General features: G+C 38.7%; 1 protein-coding gene across 2 annotated transcripts in view; it reads right to left on the minus strand.

Moving 5' to 3' along the window:
• Positions 1 to 22546, minus strand: part of GABBR2 (gamma-aminobutyric acid type B receptor subunit 2) — a 477515-nt gene that overhangs the window by 354907 nt on the left and 100062 nt on the right. For both annotated transcript variants that reach the window (XM_086469193.1, XM_086469192.1), the window contains exon 2: positions 21002 to 21139. In XM_086469193.1, coding sequence (XP_086325319.1) covers positions 21002 to 21139 — 138 coding nt within the window. The remainder of the gene's footprint in view (positions 1 to 21001; positions 21140 to 22546) is intronic.

Consider the following 22546-nt stretch of genomic DNA (forward strand, 5'->3'; position numbering starts at 1 on the left):
GTTGTGTTCCTGGAGCACACACGGCTCTTGGCTCTTCCTTGTGGAAGCTAGGTCATGTACTCCAACACCTCCCCTTGGTAAGAACCAAAGCACAGCGAGGACAATAGTAATAAGATTTGTTTCAAAACCACACTCCAGATCTGAAACAAAATGCTAATGTAGCTGTTCCCTTAGAGTCCAAGCCATCTGGGCCCAGATACAGTTCAAAAACACAGTGACAATTTTCCTGAGGTTACCGCCATGTCTTCATAACTGCAGAAGAGTCTGTTACATCTCTGATGCCTTGGGGCATAGAAACAAACTTTTCTTCACAATACAAAAGCTAGAAAATTACCAATGGTGAAAACAGAGTCTATCTTTTTTACGTGATTCAAGGAACTGGTGTTCAAACATTTAATAAGATTATTTCCATTTTAATTTAAGAGCAAAGTAAAAAATAAATTTATGTAATTCCTTCCTCTCCCTGCAAACTAATGTGATTTGGACACTATTTCCTTCCTATCTTCTCCCAGAAAACAGATTCACATCAACATGTTTTCCAGTTGAAAAGGAAACTTTCTGTTTCCTGAAAAGGCCAAATATTATCTCTTTACTGAAAGGCATTTGCCTACCTCTAGATTGTCCTTAAAAATCAGGGCAGTGTTATTCAATTCGTTCATTGTGGATTTCTGACCAAAAGATAATAATCTACCAAATTATTAAAAGATCTGAGCAAAGAACTTAGTCATGCTTTTTTTTTTTTGCAATTGCTTTATTTTGTGTATGATGAGGTATTAATATCCACTACAATTTTGCTTCATGCAATTTCCAGACAAATAATTTCATTCTAATACTTTTTCTTCAATTTAAGACAATAAATAGCTTTCTCCATTATCTAAGGAAGGTTTTCTGATTTTTTTTTTAAAAAGGTCATTTTCCATGCTTTCATTTTATGAATGATAACACTTCAATTTTCCTGTAAAAACATCTGTGTTCAGCTGACTTGTAGATAAAGCTGGACTGAACAATTTTGAGGGTCTAGGGTGACCTCATATGCATGACATGCCAAAAGACTGCATTTGTTTAATCTACAGCATAGCTTTAGAAAAACATTTGCTCTTGACTTGCTAGTGAGGTAGAATGGAATGAAAGCTTCAGTAAATTGTTCTATTAAATATCTCTTCTGTTAAAAAGGTATACTTTATGTTTAGCCTTATTTTGTCTAGCTTCCACTTTACAAAGAAAAATATCAAGAATAATTCAATCTGAAGTGGTTATCAAAAGTTGTTATATAGTTCAGGTGATAAAATTTCACCATTATCTGTCTGGTAGTCTGAACAGAATTCCTGGAATCTCTCCTTATAAGGAGACCTTTTCACTGCATTTTAGCCATTTGCATAGATGTTCTCTGAAAACTTTGGAATTTATGAATATCGTCTGATATGGGCACCAGAACTGGACACAGAATTTCTTCTAAAAATTCCCCTATTTATCTCTCCATCCAAGAATCCTGTTTTGAGTGCAGCATCACACTGTGATGACAGGCTAATTATCTACCGAGATTATAGTCCTTTTCAGGAACACTGCTTTCCAGAAGTGATGAGTATGATCCAGAATAGAGGAGTATGAAATGTATTAAGACACGCTGTTCCCTCACTAATCAGGATCACTCTGTGCTAGTGACTTGTTTTTCTTACTTATAATTCCCTAACCTTTGCAAGGCAAATGCCTTATGAGAGATTACTTAGAAACCAACCTGAGTTATAAATGTTTATTATTTTTGTCTCAGCAGAAATTATATTTTCAAAGCAGCAAAACAAGTTTGGCAGGAGGTAATTTTTCATAAATCGATATAGGGCGTTTTTTCTCTTCCTTCTGTCTGCTCGTTATTAGTCAAAACCTATGCCATGTGTTCCGTTTTATAGGACTCACTTCAGCTTATATCAACTCTAACTATCCTTTATAGTCTTTTAACTTGCTAGTGCAATGTTAGCTTCCTTCCAGTTCCTTTTAAGTGCTTCAGTGGTCCAAGATATTAAAATTCACGACGAGTAGTCACAAAGTTCTTTGACCAATTTGTCAGAAAACTTAAATACAAAATTTAGTACAACTTGTTCTAACCATCACCCTCACAGGTTACTGCAGAAAAGCTTACAGCATTTGCTTTGTCATCTGTTCCCCCAAAACAGACACAGAAAGACCAAGAATATTAAACAAATGCTTCCACTGTTTACACATAGTTACTGACAATACTATTTCCTCTTAATGAGCCAGTATCATTGCTAGATTTCCTTTGATTCCCCATATACTTAGATGTGTCTTATTGCTATTGTCCTTTCTCTTACCATCCTAGAATTGCAGAACCATTTAGGTGGGGAGTGACCTCCAGAGGTCACCTAGAGCAAACCTCTGCCCAGAGCAGTGCTGACCACATCAGGACCTTGTTATGTTCCAAATGTTCCTACGTTCTGATTTCCACCAGTTGTTATCACTTTCTCCTGTTTAATTTTGTTTTCATCAAACATCAGACAGTAAGCCAGTTAGTTATTCATTTGTTTGTTTTTCATAATCAGGGCAGCCTGTAGATGTCTGAATACGGAGTAATATTATCACACAATTCATAATTATAAACCACGTTGATTTCAACATCAAGCTCTGTGTCCAGTAGTCCTTTTTTTTTTTTCTGTTCAAGAAGTTGATATTTCTAACATATTTCATCCAGACTGAAATGCTTTATCATACACCTTTATTTTCCCCTGGTTATATCATAAAAACATCTCGAGTTCATCATCTCATTTTCTGCTGTGACCTGATGGTCTTCTGCAAACATCAGGAAATAACTTTATACTGATTATTTGCTTCATATTTCTCTAATCTGACAGGAATCCCTTAAATATTCATTTTCTTTCGAGAGGTCACTCACACAGCAACAAGAAATGCTATTTTTGAGCGCTCCCGCTTGACTTTTGCCCACTTGATCTTTCTTAAAGAGGCTGTGACTGTGGAATTAACACTCCAATCATGTCAATCTTTCCAGCAGGATTCGGTAATACATAAGGTTGAATTTATGTTTATAAATGAGCAATTATAGTTCTTCTCATTTGAAACTCAAGTACAACCAAGTAAAGAATGTCTTGACCATTGATATTTTGACTAACTGCAAAATATCATCATTTTGCATTAATGCAAAAATAATCCTCTCTTCCCTATATCCTTTTTTACTCTCAGTGTGGTGATCTTTTGACCATCTCAGTCAACCCCCTGAGTTTCCATCCTTGTATAGTGAAGAGAAAACCATACAATTCATTCAGTCTCTGGACAGGACAGAAGGCAGCCATTGTTTCACTACACTATTTCTGTACATTTCTGCCTGTTCTCTTTGCTTTTTATCTTGACAAGATTTTTTTTTGAAAGACCTTTTAAACGTTACTGCCTGTCATATTTTTTGATTGTTAGGGTCGCTTAGTAACTAACAAACAGGCCCGAGAACTTTGCTTTTAGAACAGTAGCTTTAACACTTTAGTAACCACCAAATGTCATTATAGCAAGAGATGTTGTAAGTTCTATTTATCTGCACATAAACACTATTATTGTGGTTTCTGGAAGAGTGCTTATTACCAGCTGGGAACCAGTATGTTTTCAGTACTGCACAGTTTCTGCACAGCAATTTTTCCTTGTTTGAGAATAATTTTAAGCCTACATAAGCCTGCGTCACATGCTGCACACCTTTTAATATTAATGTCTCCCTGCCACAGGGAGTTCTCTGAAATCCATTTACTTTGACAACTTTTCAACCTCTCGTCAGTATACTCTGCAAGAAGTTATCCCCTCCACATCCAGCCACAGGAGGCCACATTTGTATCCAGAAATGATCATACGCAACCGAGGCAAACAAATACTTTCCATATGCCCCAAAAGAAGACTGTAAAGTAAGCAATTGTAAATGCCTATTTTAATTACTTTACTATTTATTAAATAATAATTAATGATTAATGTAAATATTTATTAATTACAGACTTTGTAGCGTGAATCACCAGTTTGGATACTTGACAGGAGTTGTACTTAACTGCTGGTGAAGCACTATCATTTCCACAATTCAAGAAAAGCATTAAAAGTGACTTCACAACAGATACTTTGCTTTCCTGAAAGCCATTACTGTTGCAGGAGTTCTCTGCTGGAACTACTTCAGGAGTTATCTAGAAAACGGCACTCGATTAAAGGCTTCATGGATCTGATGGCAGCTCAAAGAAAAAGTGATGCCTGACCTATTACAGAAAATTCATTACTGCAGAAAATCTCTGTATAAGGACTGACATTATCCCTGGTTTAGAGATTATTCCCCTCTCCCCAACACAATCCCTACGAAAATCGTCACTCCCCCTACAGAAGAAAACAAAATAAATATATAAATCGTAGCATTATGATAAAATAAATCAGTTTTGAAAAACAACCAAATCTGATCACCTTGCAAAGACTGTCCCTATCATCTAGAAATAAATGAACCCAGAATTAAAAGTTTCGATGCTCTGGCAATTCCCAATAATGCCAACACTTTCAGAATTATAATGTGTGAAAGATAAGCCATCTTTAGTGTTCTAAATGTAACAGGAACCATCATGGCTCAGCAATTTCAGAATCGCAGGATCATAGAACAACAGGGAGATCAGGAGATCAAATAGTCCAACCTCCTGCACAAAGAAGGGTCAAACCAATGTTACTTGTGTTATTAAGGTCTTTGTTTTTCAGAAATACTTATTTGCACGTGGAGTCATACTCAATTCAACTCTGAGGTTACAGCTCTCCGTTTCATTGTTACTGCTTTTAAAGCCTGAAGGAGGATTTGGTAAAAAACCAGTTACAAAAAATGCATACTGAATTAAACAGGATTAAAATAAAATCTGCTCAGCGTTTTCAGTTGATAAGGGAATGTGTAGTGACTTCAGCCTATCAGTGTAATTTCACTGCTACTACTGCAGGTTTTTTAGTCTACAGTACGAAAATCAAAATGAAGACGGGGGGCTACATTCACAAAATCACAGAGAGCTGAGGTAGGAAGGCACCTCAGCACATTGTCTAGTCCAACCTCCCTGCTCAAAGCTAGGTCTACTCGAGCAGGTTGCTCAAGGCCCTGTCCAGTCACGTTTGTCAGTATCTCCAGGGATGAACTTTCCACAACTTCTCTAGGTTTGGTCACCCCTACAATGACATGGAATTTCCTGCCTTTCAGTTTGTGCCCATTTCCTCCTGTCCTTTCACCGGGCACCACTGAGGAGAGTCCAGCTCTGCCTTCTTCACTCGCCCCCCTCAGGTGTTTACAGACACTGACAAGATGCCCCCAAGCCTTCTCTTCTCCAGGCTAAACAGTCCCAGCTCTCTCAGCTTCTCTTCATATGGCAGACTCTCCAATCTGCTCATCATCTTTGTGGGCCTCTATTGGACTCATAACAACATCCCCACACATCTCTCCTCTACCGGGGAGCCCAAATCTGGACACACCATCACACCACTCCAGATGTGCTCTCACAAGAGCTGAGAAGAAAGGAAGGATCACCTCCCTCAACCTGCTGGTTACACCCTGCCCAATGAGGTGAGACCAAGGGTACTGAATATCTCTGGGAATGGAGACACCACCCCACCCCTGGGAAACCTGTTTCAATGTTTGACCACTCCCATGGAAAAGAAAATTTTCTTGCCTATCTCTTCAGAGGTTCTTTTTTCCAACATTAAAGTATCAAGACTACGAAATACATTTATGCTAAAACCAGAGAATATATTTAAAACAGGACCTCATTTGCGTGCCGGAAATGTGGCTGCCATTTTTAATCACTCCACATATTTCAAGTATATTTCTAAAGAAAAATTAAACTTCAGGTCAAATAGACATAAGACATCAGTGTATAAGGTTTGTAACCTCCAACCACAATACTAAGGTATATCTCCTTGAAAGAACCACCTTTTCAAAACTGTTTTACACAGAAAATTATTAAGAATCTACGTCTTCATCCAAGAGAAAACTATATAGACTAATAAAATCCCAGAATTACAAATACTGCCAGATACCAGGTTTTAATTTTGCTCAATTTAATCAAATTATAACTATTTTAATTAAAACTTCAATATTTTTAGCTCTGATCTGTGTGTTCTATCACACTTTTACAGCGCAGAATTTTATGCTTTTTATGATCAAGGAAAAATACAGATACTGCCACGGAAAAAATTCTGTAAGTTCATAAATATTTATTTATACATAATTAAAGTAGTGCATAGGATCTAGGAATCAGCACACTGAGATAAACATCTTCAAAATATGGAGATACTTAGTCTCTGAATTTGTTTGAAGAAAGCTTAGTAAAACATTAAAATTAAGTTAATTTTTATTAATGTCTAGGTTTTGAAATATTAGAGCTTGTCTTTCTAGATTGTGTACAGAACCAAAAGAGCTAGAAGATAACAATTTCTGCTACACGTAGAATACTTCCATATATGATGTTATGACTCCCTTAGCTGCAACTTTCGGTAAAACAAAAATGTTGTGATCTATGTGCTAAGGTGGTAAAGAATCACTGCAGTGATACTGGAAAACACTTGCTCTGAAGTTATGAAAATTGAGTGTAATCAATGCCTAAATCATATAATATTCTTCGCCTTTAAGTACTTTTTGAAAGTTATCCACTAGATTATTGACAAACTGAAGGTTTCCCTTACTTCATAAAAAAAAATTTCCAGTGATTTGTTTCTGTAAGAGAGATTGAGTGCCCTATCTTGAACTGATTCCAAAGAATTGACAATATTCTACATAGACTTAAGTTCAGACATCCCAAATGTCATATCCTACATTTAATAAAAATTAAAGCTGAGAAGATCAGCCATATACTCTTTAAATTATAACTTTGAGAGAACAGGAGGCAGATCGTTCCACTGTACATATCTAGAATCTTTGAAGACGAGCCCTAAGCTATAATCAATAAACCAGCTATTTTCTGGTTCTATCCTTACCACGTGTTTATGTTGCACAAGGTAACTTCAGGTAGCACAGTGAATACTGACTCAGCTATCAGTGAAAATAGGTATCCCAGTTACCCCCAAGTTAAATACTGCAGAACACCACTTGCAGGAGCTGGGTCCCAGAAGAGGACCCTGGACTCTGTGCACATTTAGCTTCCTTATGAACCGGAAATTATGGTGGTGCAAAATCACAGCCATACACTAAACAGGGCATATTTAGCTGGTGGGAATGCCAAGGGTAATGGTGAGTGCCAAATCCCTCTCTCTGCAAAGACCAGGCACATCAGCCAAGGTAGCAGATCCCTACATCCATCCATGCGGATCACAGGCTGAAGGAGAACGCTGATACCTGTTCTGTCAAAGCAGGTAGCTTCAGCTCATTATTTTCATCTAGACACACTGACTGCCAGAGCGTAGGAGCACTCATATTTTAGAGGCAGTACGACGGTGTAAGTCTTGTGCAGGAGAAAGGAAGTGTAGATGGGGTGCCACCCTCAGCTTGAGGAGCTGGGGCTGTCGTTACCATCATCCTAAGCTCAGGGTGCCAAATACCCTGTGCAGTTGCCTTCTACCTCAAGTCAGTGGTGTCCCACTGCAGAGCAAAGTATTTAAAATGTTCAAGCAACCAGACAAACAGAGCACTCGAGGGACAGTGACTCCGTAGCCTACTGGATATGGCACTCGGATGTGATTTTGACTGTCTTGGGGGAGAACTGTAAACCTTCAAATTTCTGGGCAAGTGTTTTGACTGTACTATTTTAACAGTCGTAAGCACCAGCATCTCCTTTACTACCTTATCTGCTGGAAACATCTTAAAGAAAAAGAGTATTATTTTGTTAAGGCCTATTTCTGCTGCTAAGTGACAGCAACCTGCATCAACTAGAGCAGATACGATGCACAAAAGCAAATCCATGCACATCCAGCATCTGGAGCCATCCGAGACAAAAAGGGAGCTGCCTTGTACCTTTAGGCATTCCTAAAATCAGGCAGAATCTCCACGAAGGGGATTTCTTTTTCAATCAGTGTGTTGGTCTTTCAATGTGTAAAACTGGCTTAAAACCTCAGTAGAGGCATACGACTTCCTCCGCACTGAGCCCATAAAGTTGTTATAACCATTTGGAAGAGATTTCTCCAAATGACTATTAGATTGCAGAGCAGGAAAAAGGATATGGCTAATAACTTTTCATTTTGTTCATTACAGCCACTTCCACAGCAACCAACTGCGATGTTAAAATTAGCACTGCAATTTTATATATGGTGATTAAACATGGCGAGCAGTTGCAGTATGATGAAAGACAGACATGCTTTCAGAAATACCTGGCAAAGACACATACTCTGAGAACATCAATGCTTTTTCAGAGTAATAGAATACAAAGTTGGGCTCTAACAGCACACAGGGAGAGATAAGTGCCTCAGGATGAGACTCAAACCCATCAGGCATGCTGGGCACGGAGGTGGTTAGAGCTAGAGCAACGGGCCATTCCAAGCAGAAGAGTGCATCTGAAATCCCACCCTCTGCAGGGTTTAGGCAGCAGACTTTGTAACTCCATGCTCTTGGGGACCCAAGCATGCTCTGAAAACGTATACACTTAATTCTTTTTCACTCTTCTGTTTTCAGGCGAACTTGAAAGGTGGGTATGCTTATTATTCCACATAAACATTAGTTAGAGCACCCAAAGAGAAGGGGAAACCCATCCCTTCTCTTCAGTGACACAGGTACTTACACAGAGCTTAGTTGTATCAGCAATCACCAAACAAGAAGTCGGACAGGACCGCTTCCAATCCCTGAACATTAATTTCACTAGGTTAAGCACTGAGCTAGGACCGTTTGAGATAGTTCACTGCACCTTTGATGTTCCATGACAAGACAGAACTGCCTCCCTCAAAGGCCAAAAGCAAAGGAGGTACAAAAACAGAAATCATGACATCGGCCATGATAATCTTGATGACAATTCAGAAGAGTGACATTTATTTTGATCTCTCTTATGATATTGTTAATAACGACTGTAGAAATTGCAGTCTAAAATACTGCCACACTCACAAGCAGAACCATCTGGGACTGGACCCCTCCTGACAGAACGAAGCACACCATGAAGGCCCTTGAGGTTGACTCCGGAGAAGACATGCAGAATGAGAGACATTGACACTCTGAAGCAGTGCAGGATCAAGCACAGCCTGATGACAAGGTTTTGAGATTAATGGTGGCACTGCGCCTCAAGGTGTCCTCACATAGCGGGGTTACCAAAACTCATTTCATACACGGACAAGTCTGAAGCTCTGTAGAATTCACGTGATCCACGTTTCATCATTCGGCTTGGGAGCTAAGGCAATAATGATACACTTGAGGGTGAGGTTTGCTTTCTGGGACCATACATCCTACAAATGCAGCTTTTGGGGAACACATTGGGGGAGGCTTTATGTAGTCTCTGGACAGGCAGCTAAGACTTCCAAAGTAGCACACTCAATCCACTTATTCTCAGTAAACATGAATTATTAGGTTTACTGCACGCTGCCCTCCCTCTCCTCTTTACAGCTATGCTAAGAATGTCATATTCTGTGTGAATTCATTTGTGACTGGAGACACAAGCTGTCTTTACAAGGCAATTATAATACTATAATTGTCTGTAAAACAGTGCAATATTGGGCAGCAACATTTAAAGTTTCATTTTCCTGGTTCACATAACCAGTTAGACCGTTGAACTAACTATGAAAGTACACCCTGTTGGTTCATCTGCAGTAATAAATGTGGACTTCTGGACAGAAAACTAAATGCCTGCCGTTCAAATGAGCAGTCTGTAAGCCATGACTAATTGGCAACATGTTGCCTTTAAGTCCTCCTAGCACTGTTGTGGCAATGGAAAACTGAAAAGTTAAGAAATAGAGTAACAGAAAGAGCAAACTACAGAATTATTTGTACAAAGATTATTACTCTGTTTTGTTATCTTTGTTTTTAATGATTTAATTGAAAAAACCCAAACCACCAGGTAGTGGAATCATAGATCTCTTATTGTGGTCGAGCCATTAGACAGTGAATAGGAGACAAGTCAAGCCAGCACAAGCGCATTTATTATGAGGGAATATTTGTGTTATAACTGAGGATATGCCTCATGCAACCTTGAGTACAGTCTATGTATAAGGTGACTTTATGATAATTATAGTTGCAAAAACAGTAGCTCGAGTTCTTTATCAATAAAGGTGGATGTGTCAGACAGTGAAACTCAGGGCCCCAGTAGTGGCACATTTCTGCCCTTTGCTCTAAAAAAATGAAAACAATTTTCTGCATTTTCTCTCTTCTTCCCAAGCCAAAACCATCATAAAGACAGGAGTTTGTCACATTGTCAGAAAGATTTCCAAAAGCAAGAACAAAATTACATTGGTCACAAGAGTTTTCACACAGACAACTCAAGGAACTCATTATCAACATTAACGTCACCAAGCCTTATCAGATTTGGTAACTGTAACATAACTGAAATTTAATAGCTAAGACAAAAGGGTTTGAAAATATTTGCTAGGTAAAAATTGTTTCTTAAACTGCTGTCTCCATAGCCAAATTTCTTCCACCCTTGTCTGATTACAGTCTGTAACCTGTAATTCTGACCTCCTGTATCAATATTCACAAATAACATACAGGAACTTTATATAACAGTAAACTAATGGTTCTCATCCATCCTTCTCTTTCAGATTTGCAAATCAGATTTTTTTTTTTTTTTTTGACTTCTCATAAGCAAGCAGAATAATGCAAACCAGGTGAAGGGCAAAAACAACTGGAGAGCAAAAGCCAAAAGGAAAAAATTTCAAAGCAGGCTGCTTATGTAGCACCCACCTACGCATGTCAGCCACATTTCTGAATGAGAATTAATCCTGATGCGACTGAAGAGAATGCAACTCCATTTATCTGAATGTGCCCCATCAGCAACAGACTGAGACATAAGAAGCACTGAAGACATTTTTAGATAATTCTAAATATATATATATATATCATATGTGTGTGTGTGTATATATACATATATAGATAGGTACACACCAGAGAGAATCAGCATCTTAGTGTTCATACTTTCCTTTATTGTTTGATTTTCACTTTGTTAATAAAAGCTATTTTCATTTTGTTAGTAAGAGCTAAACATAATACTGATCCTCTCTATTGCTTGCTCAGCCACTCTGCTTTTCTTAATAGCATTCAGAGCCTTCAAAAGAGAATCAATAAAAATCTGCTTACCTAAACAAATCTTTGGATTGATTGTTTAAATTAAACAAGAGACATCAGGAAAATAATCTCTTTACCATGAGTATGTCTTCACAGCAACCCCCTCCCCCATTATTATCAATGATGCAAGCCTACCCCACTTCCTCAGAACGGAATTTTTCCTTGCAGCTACAGATATTCTTAAAACAGAATAGTGGATCCAGTGGGGGAGTTTGTTTACAAATGCAAAACCCAGCATCCAGCTTTTGATTTGCAACTAGACTATTTCAAATTGAGACTGCCATCACTCTTTTACAAGCTTTTATTTTCAAAAGGGTTATGATGAAGAACTTGCTTGCTCTGTTTCATAGAACAAATTAAATCTTTATGTCGAGATGGCAGTGTTTAATAATGAACACAAAGTTGTAGCTCCCAAGCACTTCACGCAATACTTTAGGTCTTTCACTCCCCAATCACATATATTCTTGTACTCTCATCTGAATACTGAAGGACTTGAACAAGCCTTTCAGAAGCTGTGCCGCTAATCTTTTTACTTTCAGGAAGTAACCTGACACAACAAATCCACATCCTGATACTTATTTTGCCCTCGCAGTAGCTTAACTATAAATAATCAGAGATGTTTCCTAGCTTAGTGTTGTAGCATAATACAAACAAAGCTCGTGGTTGTACTGTCAGTCCTGCCGTAGCCGGTTATTCAGGTTGTGGTAGGCTGTCTATCTGATAACGAAGTCTAATGGACTTTGCAAAATAAAGGACAATGAGGACTACGCTTCACTGGTGAAACGCTTTACTCCGAGTATTAGGAGCGGAATATGTCATAGCTTAACACAGCATTCAGAAATTTCAACCTACTTATCTCCTAAGAGTGAATGAAACCAAGGCAAGACAAGATATTAAAGGTAATCTGGATTTGCAACTGCAGTTAGGAATTACAACACAGAGAGCCAAGAAGAGGTTCTGAAAGACTGGAAGGGTGCAATTGTGGAACTATTTTTCAGTAAGAAAAAGTTTAGACTCAGTTACTTAAGCTTTCTATAGCTACAAGTCTTGAATGTAACGAGAAGGAAAAGGCCATGCCTTATTACAAGCCTACGCTTAAGAGCTGTGCAATGTGCTCCTGTTCTCAGTGTAATTCTAGGATCAAACCTTCTTACTCCAACTACAGATTGTTTCAGCAGCAATTTGTATGCACTTATTAGTGGTTTCCCAACAGAGCCTGGAGGCTCTTAAGCTACAGTGAGCATATCTGTTTTTCCTGACACCAAGATTCTATTTTTGCTATCTGTGATAACTACGGCTAGAGGAAATAAGTGTGTTTCGAAACCACTTTAAGTTCAATTAAAACATAACTATCCCTTGTTTTATAGGCCTTATTTTTCTCCAGTTGTGTTAAAACTTCACCGACACCAGGAGAAAGCATGCAGCAAGATCTACAAGTCCCCAGGAACTGCTCTAGAGGTATGGAGTACTGAGAATACTAAGGATCAAGACAGATGCCGTACTGGTCGTAATACCAGATGAATCATACATTTGAGAATCAGGCCCTTAGAACAACTTCTATTATATGAGGATTTGTACTTTAGCAACTACTTTTCTATAAACGTATCAGCAATGTATTACTTCTTCAATGGAGCATAATTAAGCCTTTTCTGATTTTAAAGGCCAATAAATATGTTATTTCAATTTCAAAATTATCTAAAGGGGTTTTCTTTTTGCAACTGCTTGATTTACAAGTTTGTTCTTCAATCTATGCCCAGGAGCTGCTGTTGCTGAATCTGTATGAATTATGCTATCCCTCAAAATAAGTAATTAAGTAACTGCTGCCAAAACAGCATTCAGGGGAAAGCAGGTTAATTTGCCACATGAGAAATCTTTCCTTGTCCTATAGTAAGACAGTAACACAAAGAAAAACATTGAAGTAAGAAATAGAGGATGAAATGAAGAAGTGGATTTAAGACTGGGGTAGTAACGGTATGAAGCAACAAATTTTATCATACCAATTTTGCCTTGACTTAGTTGTATTTACCTTCTTCCTGTGGCCAGGTTTGTATGTTCCAAGGGCAGTAGCAGCTACAGCAGAGGGCCCTACTTCATCTAGGGCCACTCAAGCCAGGCTGGTCAAAGGGACTGGAGAGAAAGCAATGGCTTTCCCAGGTGGCTGTTGAGAAACAGGCCAGCAAGCTGGTCTCGTAGAACACACTCAAAACCTACCTTTCAGAAACAAATTAGAGCAGTCACTCTGGCAAACAGCATACCAAAATAACCAGAAATTATAGGTATGGTGAAAATAATCAGAAGGATCACATTTGGGGAAATCGGTGTTAAAAGATGCTTGAAACCAGCTTTCTAGGATATTTGAAACGTTGCAATAGTCAGAGAAATGCAATACTATAATCTGAACATATTGGAGTAAATTAACAATGATTGCCAAGAACCAACCAAAAAGTGACAAAGCTATTATATTTTCAGTGAAATACGATAGTTTTCAATCAACATAACCTTTAAAGCAGAAAAATCATATACAGATGGGCAACCAATTAGCATCTGATTTCCCTGAGCCAGCTTTCAAATGAGAAACATAAAAACAAGATTTGTGTAAAGCCAGGCACAGGGAAAAAATGCAAAGGGGAGCTCAAAATTCAGTGCTGCAACTGCCGAGAAAACATAACATTGCTCCCACTTAAAAAATGGGAGACTTCAAGCCAGGTTTGTGGGTCACAGAGTAACGAAAGCAATAGGATTAACGAATCAAAAGGCAATTCTTTGGGCTGGAAGAACTGTGAAGATCATCATTAATGGGGCATTAATGTCACACAGGTATATCCCCACAGGTTGTACGACATTTCCCAGAGGAAGTCAAGAGGAGACACTACCCAGCCATGGGTTAGCTAGAAATTTAGCAGCACTCCTGTCCAGTGAGTTGGACCATACAGAAAACAGACATCAGGCAAGGTACTAGAAATTTTGCTATAAAAAAATAAAATAATCTCAAATCTGAAAAAGAAATCAGTGTATATCACAGTCCTCCTCATTCAGCATAGCGAAGATGTTGAACCACAAGTGATTTCCCAAAGAAGCAAACCTTAAGTCTGCCTATCATATGGGGACAGGGAGGAGGAGAGAAGGAAGAGATGGTGACCAAAGCTACCCATCTACTTCTCAAAACCGCCTCCAGAAAAAGCAGCAGCAAATAATAATAAACCAGCCAGAGGCGACATGAAGGAATACCTTTTGTAGCAGCGAAGGAAGCTGCAGCAATAGCTGTGAGATGCAATACTGAAACATTTTTGCTAATGTAGTAAGATTCTACCTGGCAGGTCTATCCTAGCTGAGGGGCCACACAAGAAAATACTTCAACCCTCTTCTACAGAAATCTCCAAAAGGAGAAGAAAAAAAAAAGAAGAAAAATATGCAAGCAGCAAGACAGAATAATTTGATCAAAATTACACAGGAAAAAAAAATCCCAAGAAAATCCAAATCCAAACACACAACCATTATTTATTCTGGTAATAAATTAAGATGGATATTTTAAACACCTTACCTCACCGATAAATTGAGCTAGCATAAAAACACAAGGCGTTGTGTTTGGAAAAGCATCAATTCTTGTATGTTATGAGATGGGCTTGGGTTTGAGTTGGTTTGGGTTTTTTTAGTATTTTATTTTTCTTCAAGAGACTGTTCAGATTCAAGGGAGGAGTACATAGAGAAGACGGAATATCCAATTTGTTCAGAATTAAATGTATTTTCCCAAACTCAAAGTGCACTGCACAGCAAAGTGACACCCTGGCTCTTCCAGTCTGGGTCTGGTCCCGAGACTATCAGCCATTCATTCCATATTATTGATCCAACGCTGAACAGAAGTGAGTGAATGATTATGGAAAAACAGCTAAGAAGAACTAAAATAATAAGATTATTTCTTTTCTGTCAGAACATGCAGATCATAGTTACAATATACATACGGGTTCAGTCTTCGACAGCTTTGACCTAACTGTAGAGCTGTATTAGAATCCCTTTATTCACACTTTATGTAATGAACTGAACCTGCTGACAGGAGATCAAAGGCAAAAACTAGCCTGTACACTGTAGTTTTGCCGTTTCCTCCAAAAGTAGAAATACAAGACAAACAAGATGAAAAAGAACAGCTAGCCACATATAAATAAATGGAATACTGGATAGAAGCCAATTTCAAACTGATGAAAAGCCAAGTGAAGCCATATAAATCAATTTCATACATTTAAGCAGAAGATACAAAGAAGGGAAAGAAAGGTCCTACTAAATCTTGCAGTGCATTTGGAATATAGGATGTGCATTCCTTAACACATCTCAGCCTGGAAATTTTAAATTTTGTGGACCAAATTTCTGCTATTAACAGCAATGTAATGTTAATGTCTCCCCTGGGGTACAACTGAAATGACAGAACTGTAGAATCATTTAGGTTGGAAAAGACCTTCAATATCACTCGTTACATGGGAGAAGAGACCAACCTCCCCCTCCTAGAACCTCCTTTCAGGTAGTTGTAGAGAGCGATGAGGTCTCCCCTCAGCCTCCTCTTCTCCAGACTAAACACCCCCAGTTCCCTCAGCCGCTCCTCACAGAACTGTTCTCCAGACCCTTCACCAGCTCCGTTGCCCTTCTCTGGACACGCTCCAGCACCTCAATGTCCTTCTTGCAGTGAGGGGCCCAAAACTGCACACAGCATTCGAGAGGCCTCACCAGTGCCGAGTACAGGGGCACGATCACCTCCCTGCTCCTGCTGGCCACACCATGGCTGACACAGGCCAGGATGCTGTTGGCCTTCTTGGCCACCTGGGCACACTGCCAGCTCACATCAGGATGAAAGAACATGTCCCTAAATTAATTCTTCTGCCCTAGACTAATGTCCTCTGCTGCACTGCAATATCCATTTCTCTAAGTTTAAGGGTGAATATAAAACTACTTCCCAAGTCTAAGTCTGCTCTACCTTGAGCACTGTGCATCTGTCCACACACAGAGAGACACAGTCTAATTAGGAGGGTTGGTAGTGATGATTTGTTTCAACTCCCCATGCATCTTCTTCCCCAGCAGCAACCACAGAGCTTCAGGAGGGCCACATCAACAACAGCAGAGCTCCTGCTGGCAGCTTGTATCAAGGGAAGGATTTATGGAACTAGAAGTTCCGTCTCCCTTCAAATTCACAGGAGCTTCTCTCAAATGAGGAGAAACTTCCTATGAAATTCTGGCTGAAGGTCAGTCCTGCTGTGTTTTCTTCCTGTTCAGGAGCTCCTAGGCATTCCTACAGTGAAGTGAGCAAAACTTCCTTATGTGCTCAGCTAACTCCCGAAAGCAGGACCAGAATGCCATCAAGTTTGCACCTTATGTAATAAGACCTCAAGAGATGTTTCCCCTCACACACTTTGCCTATTAAACCTACAACAACACAAGTACAGAAAGTCTATAAAATCCCTCCAATCCCAGGAGATAAAATAGGAAAGCAAAGGGAAAAAAAAAAGTTATGATGGTGAATTGTGGGCCCAGAAGCCAAAGACTCTAGTTTTGTGCTGCACTGGGTCATATTCCAGTGGAAGAAAGGCCTGTTCAAGAGGGACCGCCTGCATCTCACAGATAGAAGTAGCTAATCTTCTTAGCAAAAGACTAGTTTAAATGCCCTTTTTATTGCTCAGACTCATAATACATGGAAATTGTGCAGTGAAGGCAAAAGTAGCACAGACTCACTGTACTGGAACAAACATGACAAGGAACGTAAAAATACCCAACAAACCCACACATTTTTTTATCAAATGTTTATGTGCCCATGCCAGAGCTCTGGGTAATGAGCAGGAGGATTTAGAACATTCAGATATTAACAAGACAACATTTGGTTCAGGGACCAGTATGGAAACCTCTGTGATGACTTGTGTTACTTAAGTGTTAAAAAACACCAGTTATAACCCGCATATAATTCTGAAATTCTGTATTAATAAGAATTTTGATGAGCAACATGGCCAGCTAATAAAGCATGGTTTCCTACAGATACAAGTGTCCTAGGCTTCTACACACACAAACACACAGCCCAGCTCCTTTTTCATATCCTTCTGGGCTTCACCCCTCCTCTGCATTTTCTCAGTTTTGTTTTTTGGGGGTTTTGTTTGTTTGGTTGGTTGGTTGGTTTTTAAATAGAGGCTACTCCAAGGAAGCACTAACAGCAATCTATGCATATTACATGCTTTTTTTCACCGTAAGAAATCCAGATGGAGAGGTAAACACTTGAAAGATACCCTGAAATAGAAAAGAATGACTGAACTGCAAACTATCTCCTCTGTTTTGCACTACCTGAATACCAGCAGGAATGCTTCAGTCTATGAAATAAAAATATATAACTGGTCTTTTGCAATATATTGTGGATACTATTAATGATTCTTCTTCACTCTGTTTAATTGTCTTGAATACACATTGAAAGGGAATGAGGATGAGTCCAGAAGAATTTGACATTGAAACATTCCCCCTACAGCACAGCAACTGCCCAGTATTACACCTTCATGCCTTTATGACCCACTGTCAGATGCAGAGAACATTACTGGCGCTTTTTAACCAAAAAAACAAAGGTTCAAATGGATTCCACACCATAGACTAGAGACCAAAGCTGCACTTGCAGCCTCCATCCCGTGCTCCAATTGTCAACTCAAAGTAAGACTGCTGGCACACAGAGATTACTCACAGGAAAGGTTTTCATTTCAGAAGCTAAGGAATGGGCGTCTGCATCTGTCCTACTAAGAACACGTATTCAGAAAACAGTTTGCAGGTTGTGTCACCTAGCACACCTCAGTGAAAGCCCTGAAGGAAGACAGAAGCGTTTGCAGACTGAAACAACTCGCTCTTTCCACAGATACAAAATGCTCCATTGAAAAAATCATTAATTTTGTTACAGTAAGAGATAATTAAATCAGCCAGCAGTTGAAGGCAGCCAATTGAGAACACAATCTCCCTTTCTGTTGCTGATCATAAGTAAATCAAAATTTGTCAAGATGGGGGAGGAAAAGTTCCCTCTGTTTAAGATATGGTACAGAAATAAGGCAAGTCATCTTCAGACTGAGACTCTTCTCAACCTCTGATAGTCTTCCCTGTTTCACATTGCTGCAGGCCATCAGTCACCTGAATGAAGCAGTTAAGTCAAAAGGACAGTATCATTATCAACAACATACAGAGATTAAGCTGCCATTCAAAAGTGCCTTTTCCTTTTTTCACCTTCTCATCGCTACTATAATGTTGCTTGAGTAGCCAATGCAACATGATAATTTCCAGCAAATTTGTACTCTCCGCCTTTTACATCATAGTTTGGTTTTGTAGACTTTTTACTGTAGAGAATGGGCAAAAGGCAGGGAAAAAAATAAATCCCTCAAACAGAGGAAAAGCAGTCACCCAGAAACTTGGAATTCAGGGCTAAAAGGCTTTCAGAAAAGTTTTGCAGGCAGCCAGACTCATACAGCATTTGCCAAGGAAAGTAATATTTCAGTTGTTGTATTCTGTTATTCGACTTTTCTTCCCTATTCCTCCCAATGCTATCAGTATCACCCTGCATTTCTCTTGCATGGAAAACAGCCATCACCTTGCTGAACCACATGACACCTGGGTAAATCAAATCAAATGTTCCTGCCAGGGTTAAGAGCCCTTTTCGTGACTGCCTGCACAGGGACAAAGTGATGGAGTCAGACATCCAAATACAAATCCTCTATTCAATAATACAATGTCAGGTTAGTTTTTGTCTATATGCTGTTTTCCCTCTTCTTGACCGCAACATAAAATGACTTCATCACGATCACAAATTCACATAACTATTTATGTGAGTTTGCTGCAACTCCTTGAGGTGAAGTTTCAAGTTTTGAGGGAGGACAGCCTTGTATTTATCGGGCTGAATATTATTGCTCCACTTCCAAGAACTACAGATCTCTATCTGTTCCTTCTAATCAAGTCATGCTTTTAATTGAAGATGCTTATGACAGTGGATCCTGAGGAGTGGAAGGGTTTGTATTCCTTTTCCCCACCATCTTACACATGTTACATCTGCTGATTTGCAGATACACGTGTTGCTGTCACTGTATGACACACTTCCACAAGCTGTATTTAGACTGTTTCTGTTGCTGCTATACCATCCACCAAGCCTCGCCACACTTCCCAGCCACGCTGTCATTTGTGTTTTTTCACCATTCAGTCAATCAATGTATAACAACCTGACACAAACTGGAGTTATGCCATGTGAGGATTTATCTAGTGCCTGCGGGATACTAAGCCCAAACAGCAGAGAATCCCTTGATGTACTGATATGGCTAATAATGTTTAAGACTTAGTCACAGCTGTAGCGGTTAAATACAAAGAAATAGATGCTGTCTGGTAGCAATACTTCATATCATTATATAAGTTAACGCATATATTGACAAATTCAGGCATTTAGAAGCAAATAGAAGCTTTCTAATTGCCCTTCCTTATTGACTGAACAACTTCATTAACAAATTGATTTTCAGACCTTAGCAGGCAGAACATGACTTCAAATGAAAAGGACTTAGCACGATGAAATACAACTCCTTAAAACACCCTACATCATCTGGAAGTTCCATGTGACAAGTTCAAAAAAATCCAGAGCTCCAGCCACATAATTCATTACAGGCCGTGGACTAGGCCATTCTCAAGAGTATTAAAAGACAGTTGTGAGCTTTCTGTTGCTTTCTCCTTTAAACTATTATTTTGTTTCCATAATAGAACTGATATTTTTCACATCAGAAAAGAATCCTAAAGCATAAGGAAGAAAAAAAAAAAGAGGATCTGCTATGATGAGCATTGCAAACGTAGTTAACAAGCTACTTTAATTATCCTCCTAAGATTTTCCCATTTGTACTCTGATCATCATCATCTTCACAAACTTAATTATGCCTCATTTGTTCATTCTGCACTAATCTCTCTGATATTCCATGTGGAAAAGAGGAGTCTGTAACTGAAACCTCAAGTAATTGCTACATATTATTACTTTATTATTCTGCCATAGAACGTTTTGTTTATTTTATTAAAAATGGTACAAACTAATCTTTGGGCAATATGACTATTGAGTAGCAAGTCAGGGCATTTCCACATCTGAAAAGCAAAACTGCCTGGCTACCTTGCATGAACAGCCATCAATCCAAAGATCAGCTCTGGACAAATGATGGAAGAAATTAAGAAAATCATGCTGTCATCATCTATGTTTTAATGATTAGCATTAACAAATTCTGATTCCTCAGCAGAGAGCACCTTTCCACAAACTTGACCTTTGAGAAAGTCGAAAAGAACAGCTCAGAATAAATGTGCTTTGTGAATGAAATACTGAGATACATGCACAAATTATGCACTTCCAATACTTTTAAAGTCAACAGGAATTATTGCATTATGACTGCGTAGAGACAGAGTAAAGACCCTGGTGTACTACAATTCAAGGCCTGATGAGTTGTTTCTGCTAACTTTGGATAAGTCCTAGATTTGCTCACCTACTATGACTGAACTCCATTTCATTCAGGTTTCTTTGAGACACATTAAATTATTTCATTTCATTAATCTACTGCGACACACGACTGCTGCCCCACACTCACACATGTTTTGAGTGCTACGCCAAGCCTTAAAATTTAGTACTATATAGCAGCAACTGTTCTTCTTTACACATAACTTCACTAACCTTCAAAACCGAGATTTACTAATTACACAAAATGTTAAGCTTGAAAAGCATCAAATACTAAGTTTCTAAATTAAAAAAAAAAAAAAGATACAGAGATCCAAGACAGTCAGCATTTGAATATATTCCGTTCCATGCCTTACCTGAACTAAATTCCATCCCTTTAGAGATTCAGCAATGATAGAAGTAACTGTTGCACATACACCACCAAAAACCATCAGGTGATTAGGTCCATATTTTATTGCATCATAGAAGGCTTTGAGTCCTTTTGCGTTGTCGCACTGGAAAAAAAGAAAAAAAAAAAAAAAGAAGCAATATTCAATGTCACAAGTAACATAAACAAGAAATAAACTACTGGGCAGGAAAAAAAAAAATCAGGGGTTGCACTGATGTAAAAATTGTACAATATATAACATCTTAAGACCCAAACGTGAAGAACTGTAGCACTCTGTTCTGGACCTCTACTGGTGCTATAGTAAAAGAACAGGAAAATCCCTCCTTACATTGTTCAAAACCCCTTCTCTGCCTTCCTTCCAAGCCAAAGCTGCAACATTTGAATTTTGATACCACCTTTTGACCAAGAATAAAAAACCCTAACAAGAAGTGGTTGACTGAAAACTGTTCTACATTCAGAGCTACCATTTCCCAAAGCAACATTTGGAATGTAACACCAGACATCAGCAAGACTTCCATAGCTGGAGGAAAGCTTGACAAAACTCATGGTCTCTGTAAAGAAAGTTCTGTCTCTAGCGAAGGCTCCTAAGTAACCTCTCCTTGAGGTCCAATCTCAGTATTCTGTGCAAAAACACGTAGTACAGAGACTGCTATTTTGAAGGACTATACAAAGAATTAATTGTTCTACTCTCACAGCTCACCCTGCAGAAGACCAGACTAAATGACCTTCTGAGGTCCCTTCTAACCTGAGTCATTCTGGGCTTCTCTGCTAATTACTTTAATTGATATTTCAGGTGTAAAGAATTTTATCATAAACTGAGACCAGGACTGAAAACCAAAAAAAACAAAGGGTGATGCTAGTCAGTATTGGAAAAGATATATCAATCCTTTGATAGAGTAGTATCAATCATTCATAATAACTTATGAAGTCATGGCTTAATTCCTGAGCTTGCAGAAGAGTATTAATAAATTATGTACCTGAAGTTAAGAATTTGATTCCAAACCACACTGGAAGTCAGGAGTGCCAACAGGCTATAACAATAGCTGCCACTGCTCCACTAGCAGCCGCTTCTTTATCTCCCTTTTTCAAACCAAATTTTCTGCCCTCTTTTGCCTCCTCTACAAAGTCTTCCTCAAATACAGTCTTTGTAAGAACTATCATACGCCAGCCTCCAATATTTCATTATGACAATTCAATAAAACAGTTCATTTACTATCAGCATCCAAGTAGTAATTCTATTGCATTCTGTGGAGAGAATAAAGATTTTGACTAAGAAGTTTGCAAGCTTATATTAATCTCCTTACTGAATTAATATGCTAAAAGAAAAAATTATTCTATTTGCATTCTATCTGCAAGAATAGAATTATTGCTCCCACTTATTCAAACGGACACAGATTTTTACTGCACAGACTTTTTAAAATTGCATAATATAGCACAGCATTTTCCTTCTTACCACAGAAAAAAAAAATTAAATATGGCAGAGGCTCTCTTGTCAGTTTGACGGATTGGTGGC

This window comes from Leptosomus discolor, chromosome 8, assembly GCF_034619465.1.
Source record: "Leptosomus discolor isolate bLepDis1 chromosome 8, bLepDis1.hap2, whole genome shotgun sequence".
NCBI classification, from domain to species: domain Eukaryota; kingdom Metazoa; phylum Chordata; class Aves; order Leptosomiformes; family Leptosomidae; genus Leptosomus; species Leptosomus discolor.